General features: G+C 39.2%; 1 protein-coding gene across 5 annotated transcripts in view; it reads right to left on the bottom strand.

The window, feature by feature from the left end:
• The window catches only part of USP22 (ubiquitin specific peptidase 22), an 89,259-nt gene that overhangs the window by 33,205 nt on the left and 28,373 nt on the right, over window positions 1-27,681 (bottom strand). Inside the window, exons 1-5 of one of the 5 annotated variants that reach the window (XM_053957463.1) lie at window positions 27,389-27,406; window positions 24,117-24,249; window positions 15,141-15,254; window positions 14,549-14,593; window positions 9,786-9,887 (exon numbers count right to left, since the gene is read on the bottom strand). In XM_053957463.1, coding sequence (XP_053813438.1) covers window positions 9,786-9,887; window positions 14,549-14,593; window positions 15,141-15,254; window positions 24,117-24,249; window positions 27,389-27,403 — 409 coding nt within the window. In that variant the 5' untranslated portion in view covers window positions 27,404-27,406. Of the gene's footprint in view, window positions 1-9,785; window positions 9,888-14,548; window positions 14,594-15,140; window positions 15,255-20,429; window positions 20,522-24,116; window positions 24,250-27,388; window positions 27,407-27,681 lie in introns of those variants that run through there. The other 4 variants (XM_053957465.1, XM_053957461.1, XM_053957462.1 and 1 more) reach the window with 4 other exon arrangements.

The raw sequence follows: 27,681 nt of genomic DNA, 5'->3' as shown, positions 1-27,681 counted from the left end.
AGATTCAAGAAAGGTTGTCCTTTGCCAGACTTAGGAGGAAAATGACATCTCTAAGCAATGACTACCAAAGATGGCTTTACTACAGATCCTTCCCCAGAGCAACAGCTTGGCCTTTCCACACATCCCACTCGGACACATATTGTTGGAAGAACCTAAGGGCAAGTGACATCTTTGGAGCAAACACATCAAACAAGTTACCAAGAGTATGATCCAACATCAAGTGTATCATTTTATATTATTACTGCACAGAAGAAACCTCCGAGCCAGAAATGACTCCTGAGTGTGCACAGTGTGCCAGACACACAAAATACTCTCTACACTTCCAGCATGTGTATCTTTGAGCCAATTCCCAAACTGATGATGCCAAAACAGGAGCCTTTCCACTGCCCAGACGAGTTCCCATTCCCTGCCTTAGGGCACACTCCCTGAGATTTCATTTCCTGGGGTTGCTGTGTGTGTTCAGCAGCGTGCAAGCACCGTGCTCCTGATTCTCTGGAGGGGTATGGCTCAGTTAGGATTGCTGTAATTCCTATTTCTCCAGGCTAAAAGCACTTCACACAAGGCAAGTGATCTCCTTGGATGGTGTGGGCTGTGAGGCTACAGCCTGTCACTTTACAGTGGCTGCATGCCCAGATTAAGACCAAGCACACAGACAGGGTAGGAGCACTTGATGTCCTTTAAGTTCTCCTCCTTCTGATTTGGTGGCAATTGGCTCCTGTGTGCACACCCTCAGCTTGGTAAAATGAGTCAGCAATCCTAAAATATCTGGCAATACAAACAAACCCCTTAAGGTTAATTTTTCATATGGCCTGTGTAAATAGAGAAGCTAGACAAAGGACTGAAAGTATCTCTTCCCTCTGAATTTAAATTAAGAAACGTGTTTCCAAAACAAAATAAAGTGAGGGGTTTTGACTAAGCCACTAAAAAGTGCATTGAATCTTCCACTAAAATCACAGGAAACAGCTGTAGAAGTCCTTGAGATGTTACCTGATCTGTCCCTATACCTCAGTATAGGATTAACAGTACTTGTATTATTCCTGACAAATGTTTCTCCAAATTGTCCTTAAATCTCTTCAATTACAAGATTCTGTAATATTCTCTGATGCCTCTTGTATTCTGAAGTGCTCCGAGGTCTCATCTTTGTAAACAAACTAAGTCAGAGTTGCAGCAACATCAATATGGAAGATACACATACAGTAAAACCTACAGATAAGCTCCCCTAGTGCTAGAGCTTCTGAATTAGGATAAATGTAGTGCTGCAAACAGCAATAGCTTTACAAAAGCTCCAAAAATGAAGGAAGAGACAACTTGTCCAAGATACTGGGTTATCACTGGTTTTCTCTATGTGAATTTACTGTCTCCCACAGCAAGCTTAATTTTAAAATAAACGTGGGGGAAAGGAAAAGGGGAGTTAAAGGAAATGATCTCTGCATTGTGTGAGAGTAGTTTGGAACCTTTTACTAAGTCATCTCACAAGATGAGGACCCTGAATATAAAAGCCTTTTTTTTCCCTTCAAGGTCATGGAAAATGCCAGTTTTTATATCTGTAATTTTGTATTTCAGCATTTTTATTGACCATCTGCATTGTGAAATTGTTTTTCTCTCTCAGGTGTCAGGAAGAAACCAATGCAGCATGTTCTCAAACCCAGAAACCTATACAGCATGTAATCATCCACAGCAACTGTTTCTCTGTTTGATTCTCTCAGCTGAAATGAAAAAAGCTGAAAAAGACATTAAGTTCTGCAGTAGAACTTGAACCAAAATTCTCTGAATTCCTGTCCTGGCACATCAAGACCCACTGAACAAATTTTGCTTGTTGTGCTTCAACCTGATCTAATCTGTCAGGATCTCTGAGCATTGAGATCATTCATATATGTCACTGGAAATAACCACATAATCAATTACTAAATATCAAAGCATTATATGATCCCTGTAAAAGATGAAGATCAATGGCTGGAGGAGAAAGACAGAATCATAGAATCTTGGAATGGTTTGGGTTGGAAGAGAGCTTAGAGATCTCCAAATTCCAACCCCCTGCCATGGGCAGGGACGCCTTCCACTGGAGTTGTGGAAACATGTCACAACAAGAGCTTCAGAAACAAAAAGGCACTTATTCCTGAAAAGCAGAAAGAACAACACAACTGTCACATTTAAGTATATGCACTGAACAAAATGCCTTCATTTACTACTGAAGCCAGAGTGGTGCCTGTTGTATATTCAGATATACAAAGCCAAACAAATTTAAAGTTGAATAAAGCTATGGAGAAGCTCTCAAAGCAGCCAGGAGCTGCCCTGTCTCACAGACCTTATAAAGTTCAAGACACTGAAGTCCTAAGAACCAGAGCATGAAAATAATGATTATTCTCATAATTGCTGGAAGGTCAGGAAGAACAGACAGACGACATCCAGCATCAAAAAAGTAACAGCAGCAGGCAAAGAACAGGAAATACGTTTGTGAAAATGCCTGAATGATGGATCCAGAGCTTTATGACACTGGCCTTTCACAGCCAGATAAGCTGTAGACCCTTCAAGGTGTTTTCCTCTGGCAAAAGAAGAGCCTTTATATAAAACAAAACACTTCAAAAGGTGGCACAGAATAAAATATTCTCTTTGCCCTCCCCCAAAGCAGCCAAAGTTAAAAGCTCAGCGAGCTCTTCTGTGCTCTGCACAGAGCACAAGCCTTGCAGAGAGAGCCTTGTGCAGATGGCACCCATAAAGAACAAGAGGTACTCCCACCAAACTGACAAAATAAAATTCACACCCGCAGCCGTCCTTTCCCCCCAATATCACACCATATGCTGCCTACAAGTTTTTACCCTTCCTCCAAACAGATTTCACAAATTAATAACTTAAGGAGCAGGCTAAGCGCCAATGAAATGAAATGCATCCAAATATATTAATATGCACAAATTATTGTTGATGAACTGGCACAGAGCTCGTCCAACAATCCACAACACACAAACCATGCCACATGCTGTTTATGCATATTCCTGCTTTCAGTATATACTGTATCTACCTTCTGGCCACAGAAAGCCAACAGGAAAGAGCAGAATGGAAGGTCAGAGTAAATATAATCCAAAAGCAATCCACAAAAGAACAAAACTGAGATGGGGATGACTGGCCTTGTTGAAAACACCATGCTTGCTGTGCTGACACTGAGTTAATCAGGTGAAAATACAGTGGCAAATTGAGGTTTATTTCAAATTGTTGGCTAGAGAGATCTATGGATGTCCCACCCCTGGAAGTGTCCAAGGCCAGGTTGGACAGGGTTTGGAGAAACCTGGGATAGTGGAAGGTGTCCCTGCCATGGCAGGGGCTGGAACTGGATGAGCTTTAAGGTCCCTTCCAACCCAACCCATTTTGTGATTCTATGAAATGAACCTTCTCATGCTAAGGACACATCTCTGCCCATGGCAAGACAACAGGCACTTGTCTATAACCACTGCAGCTCCATGGGTTAATTCTCAACTTTCACATCTGTAACAACAAACACCTCATCTAAATAAGGTATCTGGTTCAGAAGGCCATAATGAGATTCTGGCTGAGTGCTGCTGTTGGGTTTTCCTTGGTAAGAAAATTCAGATTTCCAGAAAAACCCATTCAAACAGATGACAAAGTCACTGACACTGACTGCATTTTTTATTGAAAGGCTGCTGTTTTGACTGCATACTGAAGTTTACAAAATGACTTGGTGAAGGAAACACAGCACAGGAAAAAAATTAACTACCAGGAGAGAAAGACTTAAGACAAATAATTGAGCCAGCAAACATTTTACACTGGAAATCAGCATCTATGAGGGGAAAAAAAAAAAAAAAAAAGAGGGCTCTTTTGGGTTTTTTTTTCAACTGGATTTAAGTGATGAAGTTTCACCTGAGGAAGTGCAGAACAGTTTAGGAAAATCAAATTGAAACACTGTCTGTAAACTAAAAATAATGTGTCTGGATCAGTAACAACCATGGATCTACTTCTAAAAAGTCCAGAGCAGGAAAATCAGGTTTCAGTTAGAAGTTTGGAACATGATCCAAGCCCTGGATCAACAACCTTGTCTTCTAAGGAATTTCCCATTGTGCAAACACACACAGGGTATCTTCCTTTCCCTCCAATCCCCAAGAGCCACCTAGAGTTACAAAATTAAAGTATTTTCTATGCAAGTAATAGGAATGGCAATTTTCCAAGACAGGATAACAGAAAAAATCAACCCCAACTGTAATGTGCTGATTTCACACACAGTTTGTACAGTCTGCTGGGGTTTTAGCTGATGTGAAATGAAAACATCAACAGGACAGCTCATACACTGAGTGACAGCAGCTCCTGATCTTCCTGAAAGAGGGTCTAAAATTCAAACAAGTACTGAGGTAACAAGATCAGAACCCCCCTCATTCCTCATTGGAGCTGGCCTGGTGGCAACAAGGCATTCTGAGGAAGTGCTGTTCACCAGTCAGCTCTTCAGATGCTGATTGATTTTGGTCTAACAGAAGTTTCTACAACAAAAGTTTGCTCACTCAAAGCAGGAAAATGCTGCAGGGACTTCACTGATAACTGGGATGTTCCTAATCTTATCCAGGAACAATTAAATCACAGATAATCAACTGCTGTGCAGATAAACCACACACAGTGACATTACTGCAGTGATGCAAATTGCTTTCTGGCACCAGCTTTGGAAAACCAGGTGACAAGTTCCCAGACAGCCAATACACAAAAAGGCAACTGCAGCATCCAATCCAGAATTTTTCCTCACAAAGCCTTTTGCAGAGGAAAGCTTCTATTTTATATTGATAAAGAGCTAAATTTAGGAAGTTTAACAAGACTTTCAAAGCTGAAAGTACAGCTCTACAAACCTCAGAGAGTAAATCATTACTTGTGTTTTAGAATTCTTAAAATATTCACATCACTCTAATTTTTCTTAGAATTCCCTGGGAGCTTTAGGAGGAGAGGGCTTTTTAAATTTATATTTTGGATCAGCTTTATCAATTTTAGACCTAAGAAATGCATTACACAACTGGGTCCAATGGTCAGACATGCTAAGCTCGTGACAAAGTAAAACAGGAACAGAAGGCTCTCCCTGTTGATATGAAAGTATCTCTTTTTTTTTTTTTTTTTTTACCAATCCAAAATTTTAAGAAACAATTTTTCATCAAGAAAACCATTTTAATAATGAAGTTAATACAAATAAAGCCAAAGAGGAAACATTCACCTGAGTAGTCTTAAAGGTGATTTTCTTTCCTCTAAAGAGGAAAATCTAAAAAGAATTTAAGAATCAGAGATTTCTATTCAGGATGCACTTTGTGCAGTCATAACTCCAAATATCAAAGTATTACTGCTTACAAATCAGTAATTTAAATTTAAAGCCATAGCTAAAAATGTGGTGCTGTACCAAACCATATTTTCCATTCCATTTTTCCACTTGAGCTACCTTAAGTACCATCCAAGGAGAAAAAGCCCACCTGAGTGCTGGTACATTCACAAAAAACATCCAAGTATTAATGCAACCTTCAACACTTCCAAGTTAAAGAAGCAAAAATGCTTCTGGTAGCTTGTCTAGAGAACCAGAAATATTTTCCAGGTCACCGTTCCTCTTCCCTCGCCACCTTCCCATGGGAGTTCTGCAGTATTTATTCCACTGATGCTGCTCTTTGGCCCATCAAGCTGCTCAGCACTGCAGCTGCAAAACCCACCTGCTAATCCCAGGCTGTTTTGGTTTTGCCACCTCTCCATCCCATCACTCCTGGTGAAGAGGATTTGCTCAGTCTCCTGGAAAGGTTTGTCTCCCCTCTGCCTTTTTGCAACACTGCAAATGGGAATCCCGGGTGGCTCCTGCTAATTACCCATGTGCACTGGGAGTCTAATTCTTCCTATTGTTAATACACCCATCTTTAGCCACAAAGTCACTTCATATGCTAATCAGAGAGCAGCTGATCCCAAGCTAATATTTCATATACTCTAGAGAATGGATCTGCTGGGGGTATTAATGACAGCAGAGCAAGATGAGCTTGGAAAATAGTTCCCAAAAGATATTGTATCACTTCTAGTTCAATCCCCTAACAAATAATTTGCTTGTGAATGTGGAGCTCTGTCCCTTCCCTCCCTTGCAGAGGGAGGCCACTTTACAGACCAAGAGGACACTGAAAAAATTAGATTTTTTTTCTTTTACAATGTTGGAATCTAATTTCATAGCTGTTAAGTCTTACCTAATTTCTCCATGTAGAAGTTTTTGTGTTTATGGGATGCTTGAAACATCAGTTTCAACCCAAAATCAAGATGAGCATTTCTATGAATATTGAATAGTCCAGGACACTAATCAGTCCTGCTGCTGAAAGCAACATAAAATAACTTGGGAAATTTCTACATTCCCCACAGTATGCCATCCCTTCAATCTGATCTGTGGAAAAAGCTGTGGCAACACAATGAAAAAAATCAGCATGCAAGTGTCTGAGGTAGAACAAGGTCTGAGAATGTCTTAAGCTGACACTGCTTCCACAGAGCACATTTATGGTCCGAGTGGACATGACATTACTCCTCAATCTCCTGAAATACAGAAGCTCCATCAAAATGTCAAGTCAGGACACCAGAACATGCAATGTCCCACATAAAATCCACACTGCAAGGATTTCTCATCATGGCTTTTTGCCTGTAAGACAACTCAACGTTTCCACTTGGTTAACAGTGTGTTCCAAGTCACTTTGACGGTGCTTATGTGCAACATTGGGAACAACCCTGTACATCCCAAAAGACAGGAATCAGCACAGTTTCCACAGCCTGCAGAAGTGCCCAGTGTGAGCTCTCATTTCAAGAGCAATTTGCTCAATGGCAAAATAGAGATTCAAGTCAAGTTACCTGCACTATCTTCTTACTAGATGGAAAAAGTATCTATGAGATGGAAACACACAGCATTTTAAAGAGAACTATGGAAAAACTATGGATTTCTGTTTTTTTCCTCATTTTTCTGAGGATGTGAACAAGAAGTTTCTTCTTCAATGGGTTTCAAATTGTCACTCAAGTAGAAAAATCAAAAGCTGTGAATTTTGCACATTATTTCCTCTGGTGAACTACCAGTTCAAGTCTCCATTATAAGATATTCATCTCACGTCTGAGTATTCTTCAGTTTTAATTCATGGTGCTGATCAAAGACAAAAGATCCTGCAGCTGTACAAAAGTTCAAAAAGCTCAAAAAGCAGCAGACACATCCAGCTGTTTTGAGAAGCACCATGAGATTGCTACAAATCTGGGATAAAAAAATTCCCTTCATGTACCCAGAATATTCAGCCATGGAGTAAACATCCACCTAAATGAGTGTCATGCACATAATATAGATGTGACAGACAAGTGCAACAAATATATTGTACCACCTAAGTGTGTTTTAGACAGGAATAACATCAAGTTTAATGTATTTTATTGTCAGGGCTCAAAATCACATGCAAATCCTTCAAATACAAGTTATGTAGATCCTTTCAAGGCCACACCTGCCCAGGTTTCAGTCTGTTGTCCCACCTATTTTAGTTATAACTCTGACAGACTTGTCTTACACAAATCTTGAAACAAGTGTTGGCACAACCATCATTCCAGGTCATGGCAGAGCAGCAAAATGTCCCACTCCCAAGTGAAATCTGTGGATCTCTGCGGGTATCTGTGGATCTATCTGGAGGGTAGAAAGCCACAAACCTCCCCCTGGCCTTCCTCTTAAAACAGCTTTGAAAAGAGCATTTTATGCATAAAAGGCAGCTGGTTATGTTTTAACAGACTCTTGTGTAAACAGAAGTGCTCAACAGATGTGCAGGGCCTATCAGAGATGGTTATCAGCATCATTTTCATTTCCAGAACCAATAAAACTGGACATCATGCCTATTCTCTGAGCCATTTACCTACCTCAGAAGACAAACTGGATTCACTAATATCTGCTATGGGATTGATAAAAACCTGATGTCAAAAGAATTGAGTATTAGAAAAAGAGAGAAACAAGAGTGTTCAGCTACTGCAGCATTTCAGTTTGCATCTAGGCTCTTCACTGATCTGAAACTGCAAACAGACAAGTCAAAGTGAGGGGAGGAAAGTCAAAAAGACACTGAAGCAGATTTATATTTAGCAGCAGGTTAGGTGGAGAGAAAAGGCTCAAGGACAATGGCAGATCTTTTCTTCCTTGAGTTGAACCCCCAATGCATTTTCGTGAAAGAAAGCAAGTCTTCCTGCTTTTAACTGCAGCCCAAAACTGCATTATGGCTCCTGGGTGCTTTGATTTTTCTCTTTACTTTCTAAATCTCAGCACACAGGCAGCTCCAGGGCTCAGCAGAACTCTTAAAAGCAGGCCTGCAGAAGTGAAGAGATCAGTCATTCCCTTGTCCCCGTGCTCCTGGAGCTCCCCCGCCCAGGCAGCCGCAGATGAGATTTCACGCAACCAGACACGGCCTTTTTAAACAGCCTGAAAGATTTAAAATCCTCCAAGAGCAAGCAGAGCATTCCTTCTGATTGGGAAGAGAAACACTGAAATGTGCTTCAGTTCTTCACAAAGGTCACTGTAACCTTCAAAATTCTATCAAACTTCTTCTCCCCTCCCCAGCTCTATTATCTTTACGAATTTGTAATGTTCTTTACAAAATATACTGGAGTTTCACAGAACACAAATCTCAATGTGAACATGATGCAAGCAATCTTTGCTTAGTTAATTTTTCCTAGGCTGCTTAAAGTTTCCGAAGTCCAGATGTTTTTCCAACTGTCTTCCCTGTCCCATGACTGCAAAAACATAGGTTCTTTAGAATTACCATTTTATATACATTTTCAACTTACTCTGTGCTTCTCAGTCCATTTTTTCCAAATAAATATACACATACTTTGGATTAAATGACTTACTGCATTAGAAACATGACATTAGAAAGCTTTAGAAAATATGTTCAGTGTATTTTGACAAATGCAAACGTGCTGAAAACGTGACATGTTTCATGAAACAGTACAGAGCTTTAAAATTGTGGAAAAAAAAAATCAGTTTCTTACTTGCAATGTCTATGGCTACACCTCCAACTTTGTACAATTAACAATCTTGTACCATGAAACATTATTTCCAAACTTCACCATTAAAATGTTACTGTGCATTTAACAGCATAGGAAAATGCCCAATAATCTTAATCAGAGCTTGTCAGGGAGCTAATTTTAACCCCCTGCTACCCAACCTAAAAACAGCAGGGAAAACACTGGAAGAACTGTTAATTTTTATCACCTTTACCCAAATACTGTCCAGCCAGAAGCAGATGCACACACTTCAGAGAATTCTTTGCTCCAGACCACTGAACTCTTAAGCATTAAACCTTTGAGATGCATTCCAGCCTGCTATTTGACACCACTGGAGAAATAAATTCACTTTTTAGAGCTCATATGAAATTGAAGAGATCCCATTTAGAGTGTAAAACATGAAGTAGGAATGTGGTCCTTCTGCTAAACCAGATTTACCAATAGACTGCTTTGGTTAAGGATGTAGCTACAGGATTTCCCTTCACATCCCTGCACGGGATCTCTGCTGAAGGCTGAGTTGAGATAGTATCAGTGATTTCTCATTACAAGCATATTGTCAAAAAAAAGGATTGTGTTTTGTAGCTGTTACACAGCTCAATCATCAGCAGTACCCGCAGTGACAGAGCAGATATCCTTCCACAGCAAGAAAAAGGTAGTGTAAAATAAACTGATTTTGTTATTCTAAAGCTTACAGAAATCCACTGCAACCACCAATGGAAAAACAACACAGAATTTTGAACATACACATCAGTGACAATTTGGCTCCAGAAAGGATTTCTGGAACTCACCTATGGTGCAGTTTGTGGTTATTTTTCTTCGCTTGGGGTTGTGTCGTAGCAATTCTAACTCTCTCTTGGTCGGCTCCCATGTTGAATACTTCTCTCCAATGCCTAAGCAGATGAAAACAAAGTTTCAGGAAGTTCTTTAGTAAAAGGATTAAAAATTCTGTTCAAGTCAAACTTTCAACGTGCTGTCCATTAGGTTAGATTCAATTTATGCACAAGTTAAGGACACTGATTGCTTTTTACCCCTTCTCAAAAAATATGGTTTGAAAAGGTATCACCAAATTTTTGAACAAAGAAGAACTAATATAAGAAAAGGTGCTTTTTTACTTATAAAGAACAGCTACGCCAATAAACTTTCCATTATTGGATTATAATCCTCCTTTCAGTTAAAAAAGAAATTCCAGCACAAGAATAAACTTGCTATTACTCAAAAATACATTTCTTTGTGCTCAGAGGAGGTTAAATGACAGAACCAGCATTGATGAACTTGACAAGTTATTAAATAAATCTAAACTGATCCAACTTAATGGACAGATAATCCTTAGAGAACAGCAGAATTTAGTAATTCAATATACTAAACAGTTACTACATGTATATGCCATTACACAGAATGGCCTCTCCTTATACTATTGACAGAGGATTAGACAAGTTTTAATTTTTGACATTCACTTTGCTGACATATCTAATGTTATCTAAAAATGAAACTAGTAGTAGTTTAAAACACCACCCTCCCTCCACCAACCAGTCAAAACTCTCCAAATATTAAACCACCCTTTTTCATGAGCTAAAATCTGTCATTATTCTTTTTGAAGACCAATATTGAATTTCCAGTAGATTTCTTTTGCTCAAAGGAAAGTGCAGTAGAAATGAGTCAGGTCAGTAGTATGGAGACCAGATTTGAAATCAGCAGAGAGCTGTGTTCAGTGTAAACCTGATACAAGAAAAACATAACAGTGAAGACTCACGTGCTGACCGGCTCAATACTGCTGCAGCTTTCCATGTAGCACAGAAATTGCTGTGCAAGGTCAATTATTGTGAGTCACAAAGACATCTCAGCATTAAAAATAAAGAATTTTAAGATGGCAAGCAGTCTATTCTAAAACTGAGAATTAAAGTCAATTAAGAGTTATTTTTCACAGAATGCATGGAGCAGAAGCAACACTTTGCTACAGAAAATAAATTATAAATCATACATATGAAAAGGATAGTAGAAAAATATAGCTGGAGGCTTACACATTCTGCATAAAATACATTAAATTTTAATAGCTCTTTGATCTTTGTTTTCAGAAATAGCTATGCTTGTCAGAAACTACCCTCCCAAAAATGTTCAATTCATCGTTACTACTGACCCTCCAGGTTCTAGGAATAGAAGGTCTCATTTTCAGATTCTCAAGGACTAGAGAATTCCTATTTACACAAACACACCCATCTCTCACTTTATTTGATTCAACAACAGATTATGCAAGGAACTTAAGGAACAATACCAGAATCCCTTTCCTTTATCCAAGGTTCAACATCAAGCTACACACCCAGGAAAACAGAAAAGGCAGGGAATGACTGAGACTGATGAGATAACACAGCTGCAATGCTTTGGACACACTGCACGTCTGCAGAGACCCTTTGGAGATGCACAGATGGACACTTCACACAGGATGGAACACTGGCTTCCAACAGGTTTGGCACTGGATGTCTCCAGCACCCCTGGTCATGTTTGTAATGCTCCCTCAGGAATTTCTATAAATTCATTGGTAACACCATGTTAGTAGCAGCAATTGCATTGTGCAGCTGTAAATTCCTGTGTTTGGGTTCACTACAGTTAAAACATGGCCAAACACAGCCAGTCAGTGTGATGAACCCTGATCATAATTTAAAAATACCACCTTGGGTATGTTTAAATCCTGGTTTAAGTCAAACACAACGAAATTCATACCTGGAAATACATGTGCACTTTAGGCATGCAATAGCTCCATGTATATCAGCAGCACTATTCATATATATTTATATATATCTATATATAATTATATAGTTTAAATACTGTAGAGAATGGGACTAAAGCATGTCACAAGAGCAACTCTAAGTAAGGTTAAACATGACAGACTGGATTACTTTTAAGGATTCTGGGTGAATCAAATATGTGTTCAATTTAAAAGAAATGAAAGAAAACAAAAAAAAAAAAAAAAGTGCAATTAATGCCACAAACAGAGCAAACCAGACAGAAAACATTATTGCAGAAGCCTTTCTTTAGAAGGAGCACAAGTTAAGTCAGACATAGAAATTAAAACGTGTTCCATTCCAAGTATATAACTTAGCAGGAATGCTGAGGTTATATTACTCTTGAAAATTTGGCAGAGACATTTATTAGAAATGGTTTGATGTTTAAAAATTAAAAACAACAACAAAAAAATAACCAAAAGACAAAGAAGGAAAGAGGTTTAATAAAAAGGTTTAATAACACTTACAAGCATGCCAAAAACTCCAATATAAACTACCTTAAACAAAGATTTGCAAACCATGCACAGGACACCATTTACAATTAAAGGAAAGTAGTGTTAGAGAAGTGAAAATTAGTAATTTTTAAAATGCTGCTATAAAATAGCCAGAGATTCAAGTCAGCATGTGAAATCTCCATCTAAGAAATTCTTTTATTGGATGAAATACTCAAATTGGCATTTCTAAAAGAATTCATCAGGGGCATAGGGATGAGTGAAGGAAAAGGCAATGAAGGCTCAGGCTTAGAAAAGTCACATTTTTTTCAATCATTGTTTACTTTGCTAAACTTCAGCAAATTCCAATTGTTCCTCTCCCAAAAATTCAGACATTAATTAGAACAAAGGGCTCTGTGTATTCTCACCTCCCCTGTTATTAACATTCAATACCAAAGGAAAAAGTACTGACCAAGTTGCAACATTCAGAGTTACATCAGATAACCCTGAACTACAGCTGGACTGGGGAACTCAGCACACTGGGAGTTAATACTACAGGAGTATGAAATGAATCTCATGATATTTGGGGGTTTTCTTAAAGTTTGTTTTTTTTATTTTTTCCTCCAGGCATCATGTTGTTATGTGAGCATCTATTAAAGTATAAACACCCTTCAAGCACTGTGGAGAGAAATTTGAATACAGCATTTACCCTTCAGTTTTTCAGCCAATCAGTTTCTGCAGACTGGATTCACTTCTGAAGTTCTTTAAGTTGGCAAAAAGATCTGAGGTAAATTAACTATGTGGTAGCAATATAAACACAAAACACTGAGTTTGGGGTTTGTGCTCCTCTTGACATTCAGTTTGGAGCAAGAAGGGATCCTTCAGATAACAAGAGGGAGGGAGCACAGAGATTGGAACAACAGAGAGAAGGAAAAAAGCAGACATAGCTCTCCATTATGTCTCTCATGTACATTTCTCACTCCTTAGATAAACTTTTGAGGAAACACGTGGTTTCATAATAAAAAGACATAAAAAAGAACCTATGCCATGACTTTAAAGAAAAAAAAATTCTACATTGTAGACTCCAATAATTTAAAGTGTTGTTGTCTATTCCTTGATTTTCTGCCTCCACTGGTCACTACAGATTAGTTCTCCAGGGAGAGAAGATGGAATGTGCAAATTCACACAAATATGCATTTGTGTGTATATATTTAATGTGCCATTCAATAGGCAGTTAATCAGTACAGAGGCTTCCTGCCTGGCAGTTCCTCTGGGTGATTCTTTGACCTTCTCTACACAACTCTGTTCCTCTGGTCATCTTGGAGCACAATCTTGTAGCTGTAATTCCCTGGAATATAAACTACAGCAGGCTGATGTCCATAGCACGACAAAGTGGCTGCATCTCAGTCCACAAGGCACAAATGTATCAACTGATAAGGACAACATAACTAAGAAATTACTCTTTAAATCTGCATATTTAAAAGTAAGGTACTGGGGGAGGTTTCCTCTTCCATAGCATAATGAAGATCTGTTATGTTGTTGCAGCTGATTCATTTGGTGCCCCAAACACAGATTGAAGGAGTTTGTAGAATAGGTGCAGAGCTTGAATAAAAGGTTTTTAAACATATTCCCATTTTGTCTTACTTTGAAAACCAGTGCTTTGTGCTAAAACATTTTCAGGTGTATTTCCTTGTTCCAGGACTCACTATCCTCCCTTCCTGTGACTCCCTTCCCTCAGACAGGGAACAAGCAGGAAGCAGACTGGGATCTGTAGTAGGAACCAAGTGAAGGCAGCTATCTTTTGAGCCAGCAGAAAAGCTCTCGTTAATACGATGCTAGCTGCTATTTTTAAAATTGGAAATGAGGTTAAGAATGGTTTGAAGTCATATCAGCCCTGACTGAGGCTGTCACATTGAAACAGGATGCCATGGATTCCAGAAGAGACATTACTAGACAGAAGTCATCTGTCTTCAAATACAGACTTTCCCACTTTAAGAAAACATACCCCCCAGAGGCCACTGGAAATGGAAGATGACAAGCTTTTAAAAGTGATGCTTACAAACTACTCAGTTTAGAATAAACAATATTTCCTTTCCAAACAAAAACACCAAAACCAAAACAAAAAAAATAGAAAAGGTTTGTTTTGGAGGAATTCTATCAAGGAAAGAGCATATGAAATCAAGTCTGCTGCAATTATTCAATCATTGGAACATATCCAAACAAGAGGAAAACGATTTGCACGATAAAACTGGCATTCTTAACTGTGATTCATGTCTAAAATGGCAGGATAATCAGCAAAGGGACGCTTGTTAGTGAGGTGCGTCGCCAGCCCACGCCTCTTACCTGTCATTGTACACTGGTAGTGAGAAACCACTGTTGGGGTGAAGGCTAAAAAAGAAAAAATTAGGGAAAGCAAACTGAATAAAACAAATGTGTGTACATATATTTGTGTGTAAATATTTCTACATAGATACTGTGCGTGTACCCTGAAAGCACAGGTGTGTAAGTAAGCTGGCATGATCTATTTAAAAAAAAGGTTAAAAAAAAAAAATCACACACAAGGGTGGCATTTCATGTGAGGGGAACAGATTTATTGCCTGTACCACGTAAATAAGCCTAAAGGAGCAGACTGTTACATTCTCTACCTAATAGAGATCTAACTTTTGATATTATGCAAGTTTTTCAGGATTAATGTTAGATATTTCTGTAATTTTTTTGCAATTAAAAATAAAATCTTTTTGCTACAATTAGGTGTGGCGCACGTGTTAAACCCACAGTCTGACTCCTGCAAAGGAAGAACATCTCTCTCCCATGGCCTGCACTACTCTCTCTAAAGAGCTCTTTCTTCCCCTTAGTGTTTTTTTGCCACTGAACAAATGGGAGGGACAGGTATGATTAAAAACAGAAACAAGAAATTCAGGCAGGAAAACCAAACCTTGTAATTTCCAAGCTTTTCGTTGTTCTTCTTTGGCAATTTGTTCCATGTCTTTGTCGTATATGTAATCTTGACACATAAAGCAGTATATACCCCCATACAAAAGGTCTATGGCTGCAAAACAGAAGGGAAGTTGGGGAGGAGGAAAAAAGATGTGAGTTCATAAACCAGAAGGCATTTTAAAGCAGGCTTCCAAGTCAGGCACTCCTTCTTCCAAGCAGTCCACAGAAGAAGAAAAATCTGTACCTTAGAATCTGGAAGGGGAAAAAAAAAAGAGAAGAACCCAGACATTTTGCCAGTTTCAGTGTGAGTTATTCAGTTGCTTCTGGCACAGCAAGAAAACTCTGCAGGGCAACAAAGCATCAGCTGCCTTCAAGCTGTTTGTAACCTACAATTTACCTTTCAAACACCTGAGTTACCAACAGGCATCAGGACAGTGACTGACTACAATGCACACAGAACCAGCACTGTAAGAGTTGATGGATGAGTTTGAACTGTCTTTTACTAAGACTTCAGCCATTTCTCTTTAAGGCCATTAAAATAATTAGGAAGCACCTAGTTAAAACACAAATGAAGGCCCAAACAGAAGACAGCATTGCAAATTCAAAGCTGTTTCTCCAGGGGAAAGGTTTTCCAGGGTAGTTTATGCCACAGGTTACTTCTGTCTCAATTTTTCATTTCACACACCCTTTCAGAATAAACAAATGAACACTGACCAATGTTAAAAATATTTTTCTTGCACAACCTTAAACAAAAGAAAGCCAAGAAACAAAATAAATACCTAACTGAGAAATGTCATTATACTCCAACATATACCACAGAAAAAGTGCAAAGTAATCATAGTAAACTGCTGATTTTCAGTAGATAGACATGAAAAAAAGCTGCAATCACAGGAAAGTTAAAAATCTGTGGGCACTAACAAATCTTACTACAACATAATCTGCACCAGCAAACAGCTAAGTAATACATCACCCTTCTCCCTCCCTCCTTTCAGCTCCCTGAAAGTGTAGAGCTTTCATTTGTTCTGTTTTTAATTCCTTTTATTTCCAGATAATAGCATTATTAGAATGGCCTTACTGCAATGGAAACTTGTTTTAAACACAGGAAACCATTACCACATTAGGCAGCCTGCAAGAAACAGCATGGAATTACTCTGAAGTGCTCAATAAGCCAAACCACATGCCATGCACCAGGAATTCTGCCATGGATCTCAGCAGGCAAACACAGGTGAAGTCTCTGTGCTGCCCTGTTAGTGGGGCAGTGCTTGTGGTGAGGGCTTTTGGTGAAGTTCCTTTCTAACCCCATCTCTTCCATCCTTTACAGCCTCTACCCCCTCACAACCTACTGTCCCTCTCCTTTAGTCTGTTGCAAGCTGGTTTTCTTTTCCTTCTTCCTCTCTTTTAAAATCACCTTTTCAATGATTATGTCAATTGTTTGTTACTTCTCCTATTATTCAATAGACCTAATTACTTCAAACACTTTTCATCTTGCTGATGTGTTCCATTCTTCTGTTTTGCCTGTTTGGATCACACTCAGTTTGTGGAAGAGGGTAAGGACTGTTACCTCATGTAAATCACAAACTCAGGATTTTCATTACTTTGTGTAAGGTAATGTGTTGTAATGTGTTGGTCCCAACACCAGAATATTTCACCCTGATGCCCAGAGGACTGAATAATAATATCCTTTAGCAGAATACCCCAAAAGGAGACAAGACTCTGAGCTGTGGTGGAGGATCAGTAATGAAACACTATGCAACTGCAGGGGTGGTATATCACAACTTACAGAGTATTAAAGTTCTACAATATTTACTCCATTACTTACTGCATTACCAGTTCTGCACAGTTTTCTACAAAAAAGCTGTTGAAAATCCAAAATATGGGTCTTAAAACACAAACCCAAATATTGATCTCCATGTACTTTTAAAACATCCCACCAAGAGGTCTCCAAATAATAAAACAGGGCTGGCAGGATATTGAATAAATAGGACTCTGTGAGCACTAATAGTTACAATTTACCATCAGAACATGTAGGCATAGCTGTGCTCAGAGGATTCCTTACTTTTCCTTTCTTCCTGGACTTACATGCTTGAGCAATAAAACAGAGATGTCAAGATCTAAACCAATGAGAGAGCAGAAGGAATTTCTGTTGTAAAGGATCAGAAAGTTTCACACAAACACTGGTGGAGTTGAAGCTGTGATTGTCCAGCACCTGATTAAGGACTCTTGAGGAAATATCCTCTCTCCAACACACTTATGGGAACAATGCAGTTGTACATTTGCCAACACTTCCAATGTCTTTTTAATGACTGCAAAGGGTTTTGGACAAATTACCTCAAGCACCAGTGACAAGGCAGCCACACAGGCCTGGCCACAGCATGGAGGAAGGGCAGGAGTTTCTCATGGAACCTGAACACGGCTGCTCAGGAAAAGAGTCCAGTAGGAAACTTTGAGAGTTAATTGTTTCAGGATAATGTAATTTGACTTATTACCCTTGAAATACACCTAAAGTTTCTTAGGCTGGTTGGCTTGAGGTGAAGAAGAACACAGGAACCACTGAAGGGACTGTTTTACTGGCAGAAACCCTTCCCAAGCAAGCAATTCCTTAGCACTGACTGAAGGTACACCACACCCAAAGGACAAAGTCCACACAAAACTTTCTCCCTCAAAGGACTGGGGGGAATGAAACAAATTTCACCTCATTGTTAGGCTAAACATTTTTTGTTTTAAACTAAAGTGCCATGAAGCTCTATCCCAAACTGAAACACCTGGCCAGAAAATCCCATAAAAAACATGACAGCAAAGCATGAGAATGCACATATAGCAAATTTCATCACTGGTATTTGTGTTGATATTTTGGATCACAAAGCTAACAGAAAGGCCTCAAATTCAGAAAAGGTTTGGGAACTACCAACCTAGGAATAATGCCCAGGTGTTTTGGGTTAACCCACTGCCAAGTCTGCCAGGATGCCCCACACTCCTCACGATGAACATCTCTTTTAGGGAGTTCCTGTGGAATGGCTGCTACTCCCAACTTCCAGGATCTGCTTTTCCTAAAACTACTCCAACCCTTGTCACAGGAAGGTACAGGGGGATGAAATCAGTGAACTTCACATTTAGCTTAATACACATCCAGAATTTATTACCCTTGGAAAATACAATACACAACAAGTAGAAATCTACCTTTTCTTTCACACAAGGAAGAACCAAAAGCAATTTAAAAGAATCACAATGTAATTTTATTAAATTTGATCAATCTAGATTCCTGGTTTAGGAATTCAAAATACCTACTTGGTGATCACAGGCAGAGCAATTTAAGAATGAAAAGACCTCTTGGAATGTAACATCTTTATCTGCTTTTATACCTTCTGTGCTGACAACAAGCTTCCCTTCCTTTAAAGTCTGATCTCCTTGGACTCCTTTACATGCAAAATTATAAGTAGCTGCAACCCAAGAGAGGAATGAAAATATGTTTTATTTTTCATTTTAAAATAAAACTATCAGCCTGGAGAAACAAGGAGGCAGCACAGAAGATCATGCAGGAACAGCAACAACTTTATCTACTGGTGCAAGGAACACTAAGTTTTGAAAAACAACAGCTCTGGGGTGAAACTTTAAATCTGGCAGCAAAAAGTCTTCAAACTGCATCTGGGAGCCAAGTAGTGTTTTAGTTAAGCCCAAGTGCTTTACTTTTACAACTATATCCACTGATGTCCTTGTGAAAATGTTAGACACCAGAGATGATGGGAATATAACAAAAGCAGGGAAGTGTGCCACATCCAGAGTGTGCCTATCTCTCATCCAGGTAAAAAACCTTGGATGTTCATTTTTTGAAAGAGCCAGGTGAAAAGAAGTGACTTTGCTCAGCTGGGAATGGGATACTTCACCATAATATTTGATACCATTCATCAGATAAGAGATATTTGTGAATCATGTTGTGGTATCAATCACCCTTGGATCACTGGGTGCACTCAAGTAGAAAAAAAACATCCAGCAGCAACTCAGAATTCAGGTCAGTTTTCACCTGTACCAAAATTAATTCCATTGTGAATTTCTGTGACTCAGTCTTGGCATATTATCAACCTCAAATCAACACATTCTGTGTTCCATGCAAGAAACCTGCATTTCCTTCAACTTCTGTAACAAATGAGGCTCAATTGGCAATTCTTTCAGACCATTTTAAGCCAACATCCAAAGCTAATTCATGCTCCCTGATTTCTCACCTTGAGTGTTAATCATTAAACCCATTCCAGGTAATTGGCTCAGGTTCCCAAGAAGTGATTTGTTAAACTTCAGCCAGTTCTCCACTGGATCTTGTCTCTGATCTATCAGCACAAAGCAGGCCTCTGATTGCCTTCCCCCTGATCTCCTGGCACCTGGAATCTGCACCACAGGTCAGAATTCCTGAACTGGTAAGAAGGGAGGAAAAGAGGTGGAAAAGGGACTACACTCCTGCTAAATTATAATCCAGCCATTGAGAACTGCAGGTATTTCTTGTCAGGGAAAAAAAAAACAAACAAACAAAAACAAACCCCAAACTTCCTTCTGTTGCCAAAATCTTTTAATCCACATTAAAAACTATAGTCAGAGACAAGAATAATCCTTCCCTCTCACATTCAGTATCTTCTCCTATTACTTGAGATAGAACTATTCCATGAAGTGCTGCTTTTTCTTCTTTTTTCAAATCAGGAGCCAACAGGTGAGAAGTGTTTTTGTGGCTCTGAAGTCTCCAAGATGCCTACTGGCCCCATATGGATCTAGAGTTTTAATGTTTAAATTCATTTTGCCTGCAATCCAAACATGGCAAGCACCCAATACTATCCTGCAAACCACTTAACACCAGGAGCCAAATGGGCAGCCCCTGTGCTGTACACTCTGTGATGGTTTAGAATATCATCTACAACTCCATATGAACCCAAGCCAGGAAAGATAAGATGAAGAAAAAATGTCCTGGTGTCCCTATGGAATCTAGATAAAAAATATGCTTTTAACTGTTAATTTAGAGGAATACAGTGTGTCAAACCATTTTATGCTAAATTGTTATGAGTGGAATATTAATTTCAGTCCTTGACCTCATTCAGAATTGCATGGACTGTAAGCCCTATAGCAGTGGGTTTTTCTGCAGCTGAGAGTGTGTGTGTATATTTAAAAAACAACATTATGTAACAGAAAATATTCACTCTGAAATAATACTAAAACTTCATTTCTGTCTGCCCAGGACTTTTCAGTCCCAATCAGAAAACTGATAAATTAATCACTTCTGTGCTTTTGAGATGAACTTTATAGTACCAACCTCTCTTCTCTTTTAGAGCTACTGTTCACAGACATCTTCCTGCTTCTGCTACTCTGGGACTAAGTTACTGTGTATTTTCCTTCATTGAGCAGCTGTAGAAAAGATAAGGAAGAGACCATCAATTTTTACAAGGACAGAATCCACTAGCAGATTCCCCAGGTGCTGAACCTGATTTGGAAGGATTATTTAGGAAGATGACAGAGTATGTTGATGGCACACATTCATTTAGGATAATCAAAACAGCTCCAGAAGGATTTCAAGTTACTTAGCGAACAGGCAATAGCACCAAGAGTCAACCTCCAACCACTGAAGAGGCAGTCAAGTAACAATAATCAGAAAAGAAGTTTTGGAGTCCCTGAGTTTACCTTTTAAGTAACAGTATCAGCTCTGTGTTGAACAGCAGGTTAAGAAGCACAAAATAGAAGTCATGGATGTATTAACTAAGAATGCAAGCATTCATTTTGCACAACAAACTGTCTTAGTCCAAAGGGCTGGCACCAGAAATGGACACATTGGAACTGGAAAAGTGAAGGATGATGATGATATTGAGAATCTCACAGGAGTTTCAATAAGAAAAGTTTAAAATTGTTCAAGTTCCTACAGGTGGGGAAAAGAAAACATCTGACAGGATCAAAAACACGAAAAATCCCAGAGGAGCTCAGTAAGGACTTTGCTCTCACCATTTCACAACTCCTCACAAAAGACACACAAAGCCCAGTGGGAATATCAGACTTTCCTGGAGACTGACTGAGAGGGACTGAGCAATGCAGAGATGAAAGCAAGCAGCTCCTATAGCTGGATCTTACCTCACCTACCCATCACCCACATCCACAACTCAAGGAATACATTAAATTAAGTCCAGCATTATTAATATACATTGAACAGGGAGGCAGATTCAAGAGCCCAGGTATCACTGTAAAGTCAGATTGTGAGTGCCTAATTTAGATGGTTCAGGCAGGCAGACGTAGCAAGGGATGTATTTAAAACCACTCTGGAATTTGATGCTGGAGCCTCCTGAAAGACACAGCAAAGAGCTGCAAACACATCCCTGCCATGCTCAGACAGCTGTTACAGCTGAAATCCGTGGTATTTCTTACAACTGTGATTAAGTGTGCAGCTCCTGCCTGTCTCCATGGAGACTGATGTTGGCTCAGCAAAAAGTCACCAAGTGCTTTAAAATAATTCCTCTTCGTTTTGAAATCTCAAAGCACTTAACTTGTTTTTGCCTATCAGATGTTATTTTCCCAACTAAAACTGCAGCAGCAAAAGCAACCAAAGGCACTAGTAAAACTACAAAAATATTTTTAAATCTCATTTCACATGCAGCTGGAAATTAAACACCAAAATATACATTAAAAAACAGAAAAAGGAATCTCCAAAACTAGAAATCAAGCAGTCACTTGCACAATCTTCACATTATGTGTATTTGTGCACCAAGTAATTTATATTTAGCTGCAGAAGAATCCTTTTTGGGATGATTCAGTAAAGTATTTTGTGCTCTGGCTTAATTAACTCTTGGCCTTTTTATCTAAAGGCTATTCCTTTTGGGACATACCTTTTCTGACACACCCTTGATTGTCTAGTGCCAGGACAATAACCACAACAGTCCTCAAGCAAGAGCATCTTTAAGAATCTCCCTCCTCCACCATCCAGTTTTGGTTTTCCTTTTAGGAAACACAAGCTAATTCACTACAGCAGATGACAGCAAATTCTACCTTGCACAAAAAATAACTTGAATTTAAGCTTCGCAAATACATAAACAGCAGCTGAGAATGTGTGCAAATATAAAGCTTTTTAAAAAGGTTCTCCATAAATATGGTGAGTTTAGTGGTAAAAATATTACAGTGTTTACAAAATGTCCACAGATAAACAGGTAAATACTGTTGACAGTCTCAATTTAGCACAGTGTTTTTTAAACCTGAAATGTAGCCATAAACCTGTATTAGTACAAAAGGTTGTTTTTTTTATATATATATATATATACACACCCACCCACACATCCCTTTTACCAGAAATTCTTCAAGTTTACCTCAAATAATTTGCAATTCCACATTGGTAAAGATTCCAAAAAAATTTCAGCTAATGAATTGACTTTAAAAGCTCTTTGAGATCATACTCTGCAAAAAGCAATTAAAAGATGTCACACAGGATTGAGTTGGTATTTTCAGTTTTCAAAGAATGGCTGAGGTTGGTAGGTACCTCTGAGGTCACCTTGTCCAGCCCCTGCTCCAGCAGGGCCATCCAGCACATCCAGGCTGCCCAGGCCCATGTCCAGAGAGATTCTGAATATATTTGGGGATAGACCCTCCACAGCCTCTCAGGGTTCCATGATCCAGGCCTTGGTCACCCTCACAGTCGTGTGATAATCAGAGAGAATTCCCTGTATTTCACTTTGTCCTCCCTGCCTCCTGGACAGCACTGGAAAGAGCCCAGGGCACTTTCTGAACCCCTCTTTCAGGTATTTGTACCTGTTCATGAGGCTCCCCTGAGCCTCTCCTGTGAGCTGAGCAGTCCCAGAGCTCTCAGCCACACCATGATGGAATTTTCAGTACTATTTCCCAGAATTCTGTTTTTCAAGACATTTACAAACTTAAACTATTCCACTACTGAGCCTCATCTTTTGCTTTCTTGACACATATGGAGGAAGAAACTGTAACGATCTGCTGGTTTAAATAATCTTTTCCATAAATAGTAAACTTACACACCCATTTCTTAAGCACAGGAGTACACAGCTCTGTTGGCCTTCTGGAGCTTCTCTGTCTTCATGGAAAATAAAGACAGTTTGTTCCATAAGCACTTTAGGATAAATTAAGTTAGGAATGGTGGCCATGCTGGTCAAGAGGAAATTTATGCCATGAAATAATGTCTTTTTTTCCCCTGTTTCTGACATCACTCCACCAAGACTGTATTTTAATTTGGACAAAAAATTACATCTATCCATTTTAAAACAGGATATTAGTACAGATCAGGATTTTGCATTATAACTCAAAAATGTTCTGAACTATAAGCAATAGGTAATTTGAAACAAAACCAAAGGCTTTTGGCTTTGAACATGAAATAGCACCAAAGCTGACAGAACAGAAGAACTTGTTGGCCTTGAAACCAGCATTTTATGAGACTGTTGAGGGAAAGGTGCTCCATATGAATTAAACTCTTTTCTTACTACTTAGGTTACTGACCCCAATAGAAAGAAGAAGCCAACATAGATAAATGAAGAAACTCCCCCCGCCTCCAAACTTCAGCAGTTTAAATAATTCTGACTGCTACTTGATTAGCCTCCTTTGTGATAGAAATGATGGGTGTATTCCTCAGCAAGAAAAGAAGTGAACATGACCTCCTGAAAAAAAAAGTTTACTGAAATAAATGTTCTAGTTCCAGGCATCAAACCCACCATTTTTAACACTTAGGAAAAAAAAACCCAAAACTCTGCCTCCTCACATTTTTATATATGACATTAATTCATAAATACCAAGATACTAAGGAAATTTTAAGCTGTGAAGATAAACTTAAAAGTGATGCAACGGAAGTTTAAGCACCAAGTTTAGAATAATACCACTAAACTAACCCAAACCCCAAATAAAATTATCTCTCTGCTTAATGAGGTAACTACAAGAAAATATCACTTTACTGGCCTGGAATGGACAGGGATAACAGAGGATGATGAGCACCACTGGGATGAGAACTCACCTAAATTGTGTCGCTTTGTCTTCGCGTGCTCGTGAATATGTTTCTTTGTAAAACAGCCAAAGAAGACACAGTAGAGGCAAGAGTGGAGTCTGTTCAGGTGGGCACCACACATATGACAAATGCACGACTTTGCCTGAAACAGCAAAACAGAGAGAGATTGTGAGTGCCAGAAACATCCCCCAGCTCAGGTAACTGGGCACAGCTCTCACGGCCACCCTTCCCTTTCACTCTGGAATGCTGCACAACAGCAGAAACTGCTCTGTCCTCATGTGACAAAACCAGCAGCTGGTTTTGGTAACAGATAATAATAACAGATAAAATAACAGAAAAAACTCTTCCATTTGTCCAAGAGATTTTCAAGTCCTACCAGGGAGCAGGTCTCATGATTCAGATGAACACCAGAACCCAGGGAAAAGGGATGCCCAGCAGGGAGGTTAAGGTGTGAAGAGGCAGGAGGTGGGGTGGTGGGACTATGGCAAGAACTTTGCTTTTTCACAGCACTGACCTACTTGATGCTCTCAAAAGCTGTAATATAACTTGAACATTAAAATGTGTGTGGGTATATGATATTTCATATCTCTGCTGGGAGATTCTGCCAGGTTCCCTCATCAGATTTTTCTACATTAGTCCAAAGAACAGTGGCATAGTATGGAATCCATACCAGCCAGAGTTACAGAAGTTGCCTTTGCCATTCTGAGACTGGCTTTGGACCAGGAGCTGAAAGGAACGGGCTGAACAATTCCCCAAAACTACCCAGAATGGGCAGATCTGAGGAAAGTTGCCCTGATTCATTGGAAATTAAAAAGCACACACCCCAAATATGACAGTCTGTGACAGCAATACATTTTGGCAAGTGAGGCTTAAGGAGCAAAAAAAGTCACTGGAAGGTTAAAAAGACTTTTTAACTCTTAATCATATTTGAAGCACTCTAAGCCAACGGCATCTGAACTCATCTCTTAGCATTAAACTAAAGTACTTCAATAATTTTTTAATTACTCTGTTTAATAAGAGACTTAAGAGAGTTTTGAGAGTAAGTCTTTTGCTCAACCACTTTGAAAGTAATTTAGGTTCAATACCATCTGACTGGAAGTTACAGACAGGAGAAATTCCTTGCAGCAAATTCACTTTTCATCTCAGAACTGCATTCAGACCTATGTCTGAGGGCAACTGAACTTCTGTAACAGCTTAGAGCTACAAAGAACACTTAGGGGTATGTCTGATTTTACAGCCTAATCTGAAAATACTATTTCTTTGCTTGGCAATATAGAAGGACCCTTTTCTCTTCATACTAAAAAAAATAAGAATTGGGATTACTAAAATCCTAAGATATCATCTAACTCAGGCAGTGCATTTCATCAAAAACAACCCACAAAATTCTTCAGTAGTATTTGCCCAGTCTGCCACGACTTAAAATTACTGCTGAATAAATGATGCACAATCTTGTTCTCTAGTCTGGCATTTTTCTCCCAGAATACTTTTGGCTTTTAAAAAAAAAATCACCAAAGCAGCTTGCAATATGTTGCACCATGTAATTTATTTTCAAGCTCCTACAAATTAAGACTTAAATTCTGAATCTCACATGTTGTGTATTCAAAGTTATCATAAGTTGTTAGGGGAAAATGTTGAATTGAACTCCACACACCTACAGAGAGAAATATTTTAAAAGTTGGGCCAAAAAAAATTCACCACCACCAGCACAATTTCCATCTTTAGAAAAATGCTGCAGAACTGTCAAACTGTTGCCTAACGGCCGCTCGTTGGCTGCAAAAGCTAAATAGGATCAGCCTATCTGTTAAGATTGCTGCTATGACAACAACTCCAGCAACCAGCTATTTTACTGAGCCAGCTAAAAATAAATCTTTTAGCATTAAATGTATTGTAAACACATGACATAACAAGCATGTAAAAGCTGGTCATTTTAGGGTAAAAGGCAGAAAATTCGTATCTTAAGGAGTTTTTATTGCAATGGAAATTAAGAGAAATTGAAGAATGTATAAGAAATTTAGTGCTAAGTTGAAAGAGGCTTCAATCACCTCTTGAAAGGAAGCTATTTTATCCATATCCTCTATTTGTTCAGTATAGCTCAAGATGGCTTTTCAAAAAGTTGTAAGAAAACAAGGTTAAAAGACAGAGTGTGGAAAGAAATCAATATCAAGAACCATAGTGGCTATTCTTAACCAGATTAGCTGTCTCCTTGTCATCTGTCTGTGCTTTTAAACAATTTGCTAAGTTAAAACAAAGCTGCCACTCTCCTACCCCACCCCAAATAATCAAATTACTTTGTTTCATAATACTCCCACCCTGCTCACATCTCTTGAGGCTACAGTCTAAGATGAAACAGAATACTGCAAATGAGTAATGAGAAGCAGTCAGATCCATACAGTCACCAGCTTGTTTTAAAACAGCATTCAACTTTGTAAAAAAGCAAGTTAGGTCTTGCTTACGGTCTGGATACTTTAGGGAACTCAACCAGGATTTCAGCAAGAGAATTAACCTGTAACTTCTCCTCCCCCAAGATACAGGAACTTAATCTTATCTAACTAAGAGTTTTCCCCTTCCTTCACACTCTCTCCCACTATTATTCTGCTCCCTTCCTGCTTCCCTCCTGTATTATCCTCACCCCCAAGTACCCCACTCTCCATCTTTCACCCCGTCATACACAATCCCTCATCTTCATGTCCCCAGCCAGTTTTCCTTCAATCCACACTAAACCTCTGTATGCACACTCAAAGAGTTACTGATAGTTCTGACAGCGTCTCAATTCCCTCTGCAGTGTTTCACCCTCTGCTGATCTCCTGTGTTGCTTCCAGGGCTGGGGTAACTCACAGGCCCAGACCCAGCAATGGTTTTGTTCCCTCTACAGAGGAGGTTCAGCCCAGCAAAAGAGGGTGCAAACAATAGTGCCTGACACACACAGGGGAACTGGCTGTGACCATCTGCAAGGCAAGGCAAGAGTCCACCTCTAAAACTGCTCTCAGTGCTGTGAACAGTCATGATACAAAATGAGTTCAAGAAAGCAGCAGGCATCACTAGGTCAAAACCTAGAGTGCTGACACTCCAGATTTTCCCAAATTGTCAGAACAGCTTATTACTGGTTTACCATCAAACCATCAGGATAGCAGTGGAGAAAATGAACACATCCATTGATGTTCTGCCCTTGCACTTCTCGGTCTGACAGCTCCTGCTCTGCTGTCCTGGGCCAGCTCAGGCTCCACCTAAAGCAAGGAGGTCACACATGGCAGGAGCATCAGTTGTTCTAAAAACCCACAAACCTGTTTCAACTTCATGTAATACTGGCTCCTCACACCAACCAATGGCAATGGCAATGGAAATAAACTATCGCTACAAAGTCAAAAAAAAAAAAAAAGGAGTCAAAAAAGGGCAAGCAAGAGCCATCCAGTGACCTGAGCTATTACAAACTCTCCTTCCACTTTTGCAGCTATTTCAGAAATAGCTTTAGAAGTACAATTTTTATTTAACTGTATACATCTTTTTAGAAGTTTTCCACTGTGGTACTTAGGAGTCTTGCCTCTTAGGCTCACACTAAATATATCAAAGCACTTAA

This window comes from Vidua chalybeata, chromosome 16 (genome assembly GCF_026979565.1).
Source record: "Vidua chalybeata isolate OUT-0048 chromosome 16, bVidCha1 merged haplotype, whole genome shotgun sequence".
In the NCBI taxonomy this organism is placed as follows: domain Eukaryota; kingdom Metazoa; phylum Chordata; class Aves; order Passeriformes; family Viduidae; genus Vidua; species Vidua chalybeata.
This window is presented reverse-complemented; position numbering and strand designations above follow the sequence as displayed.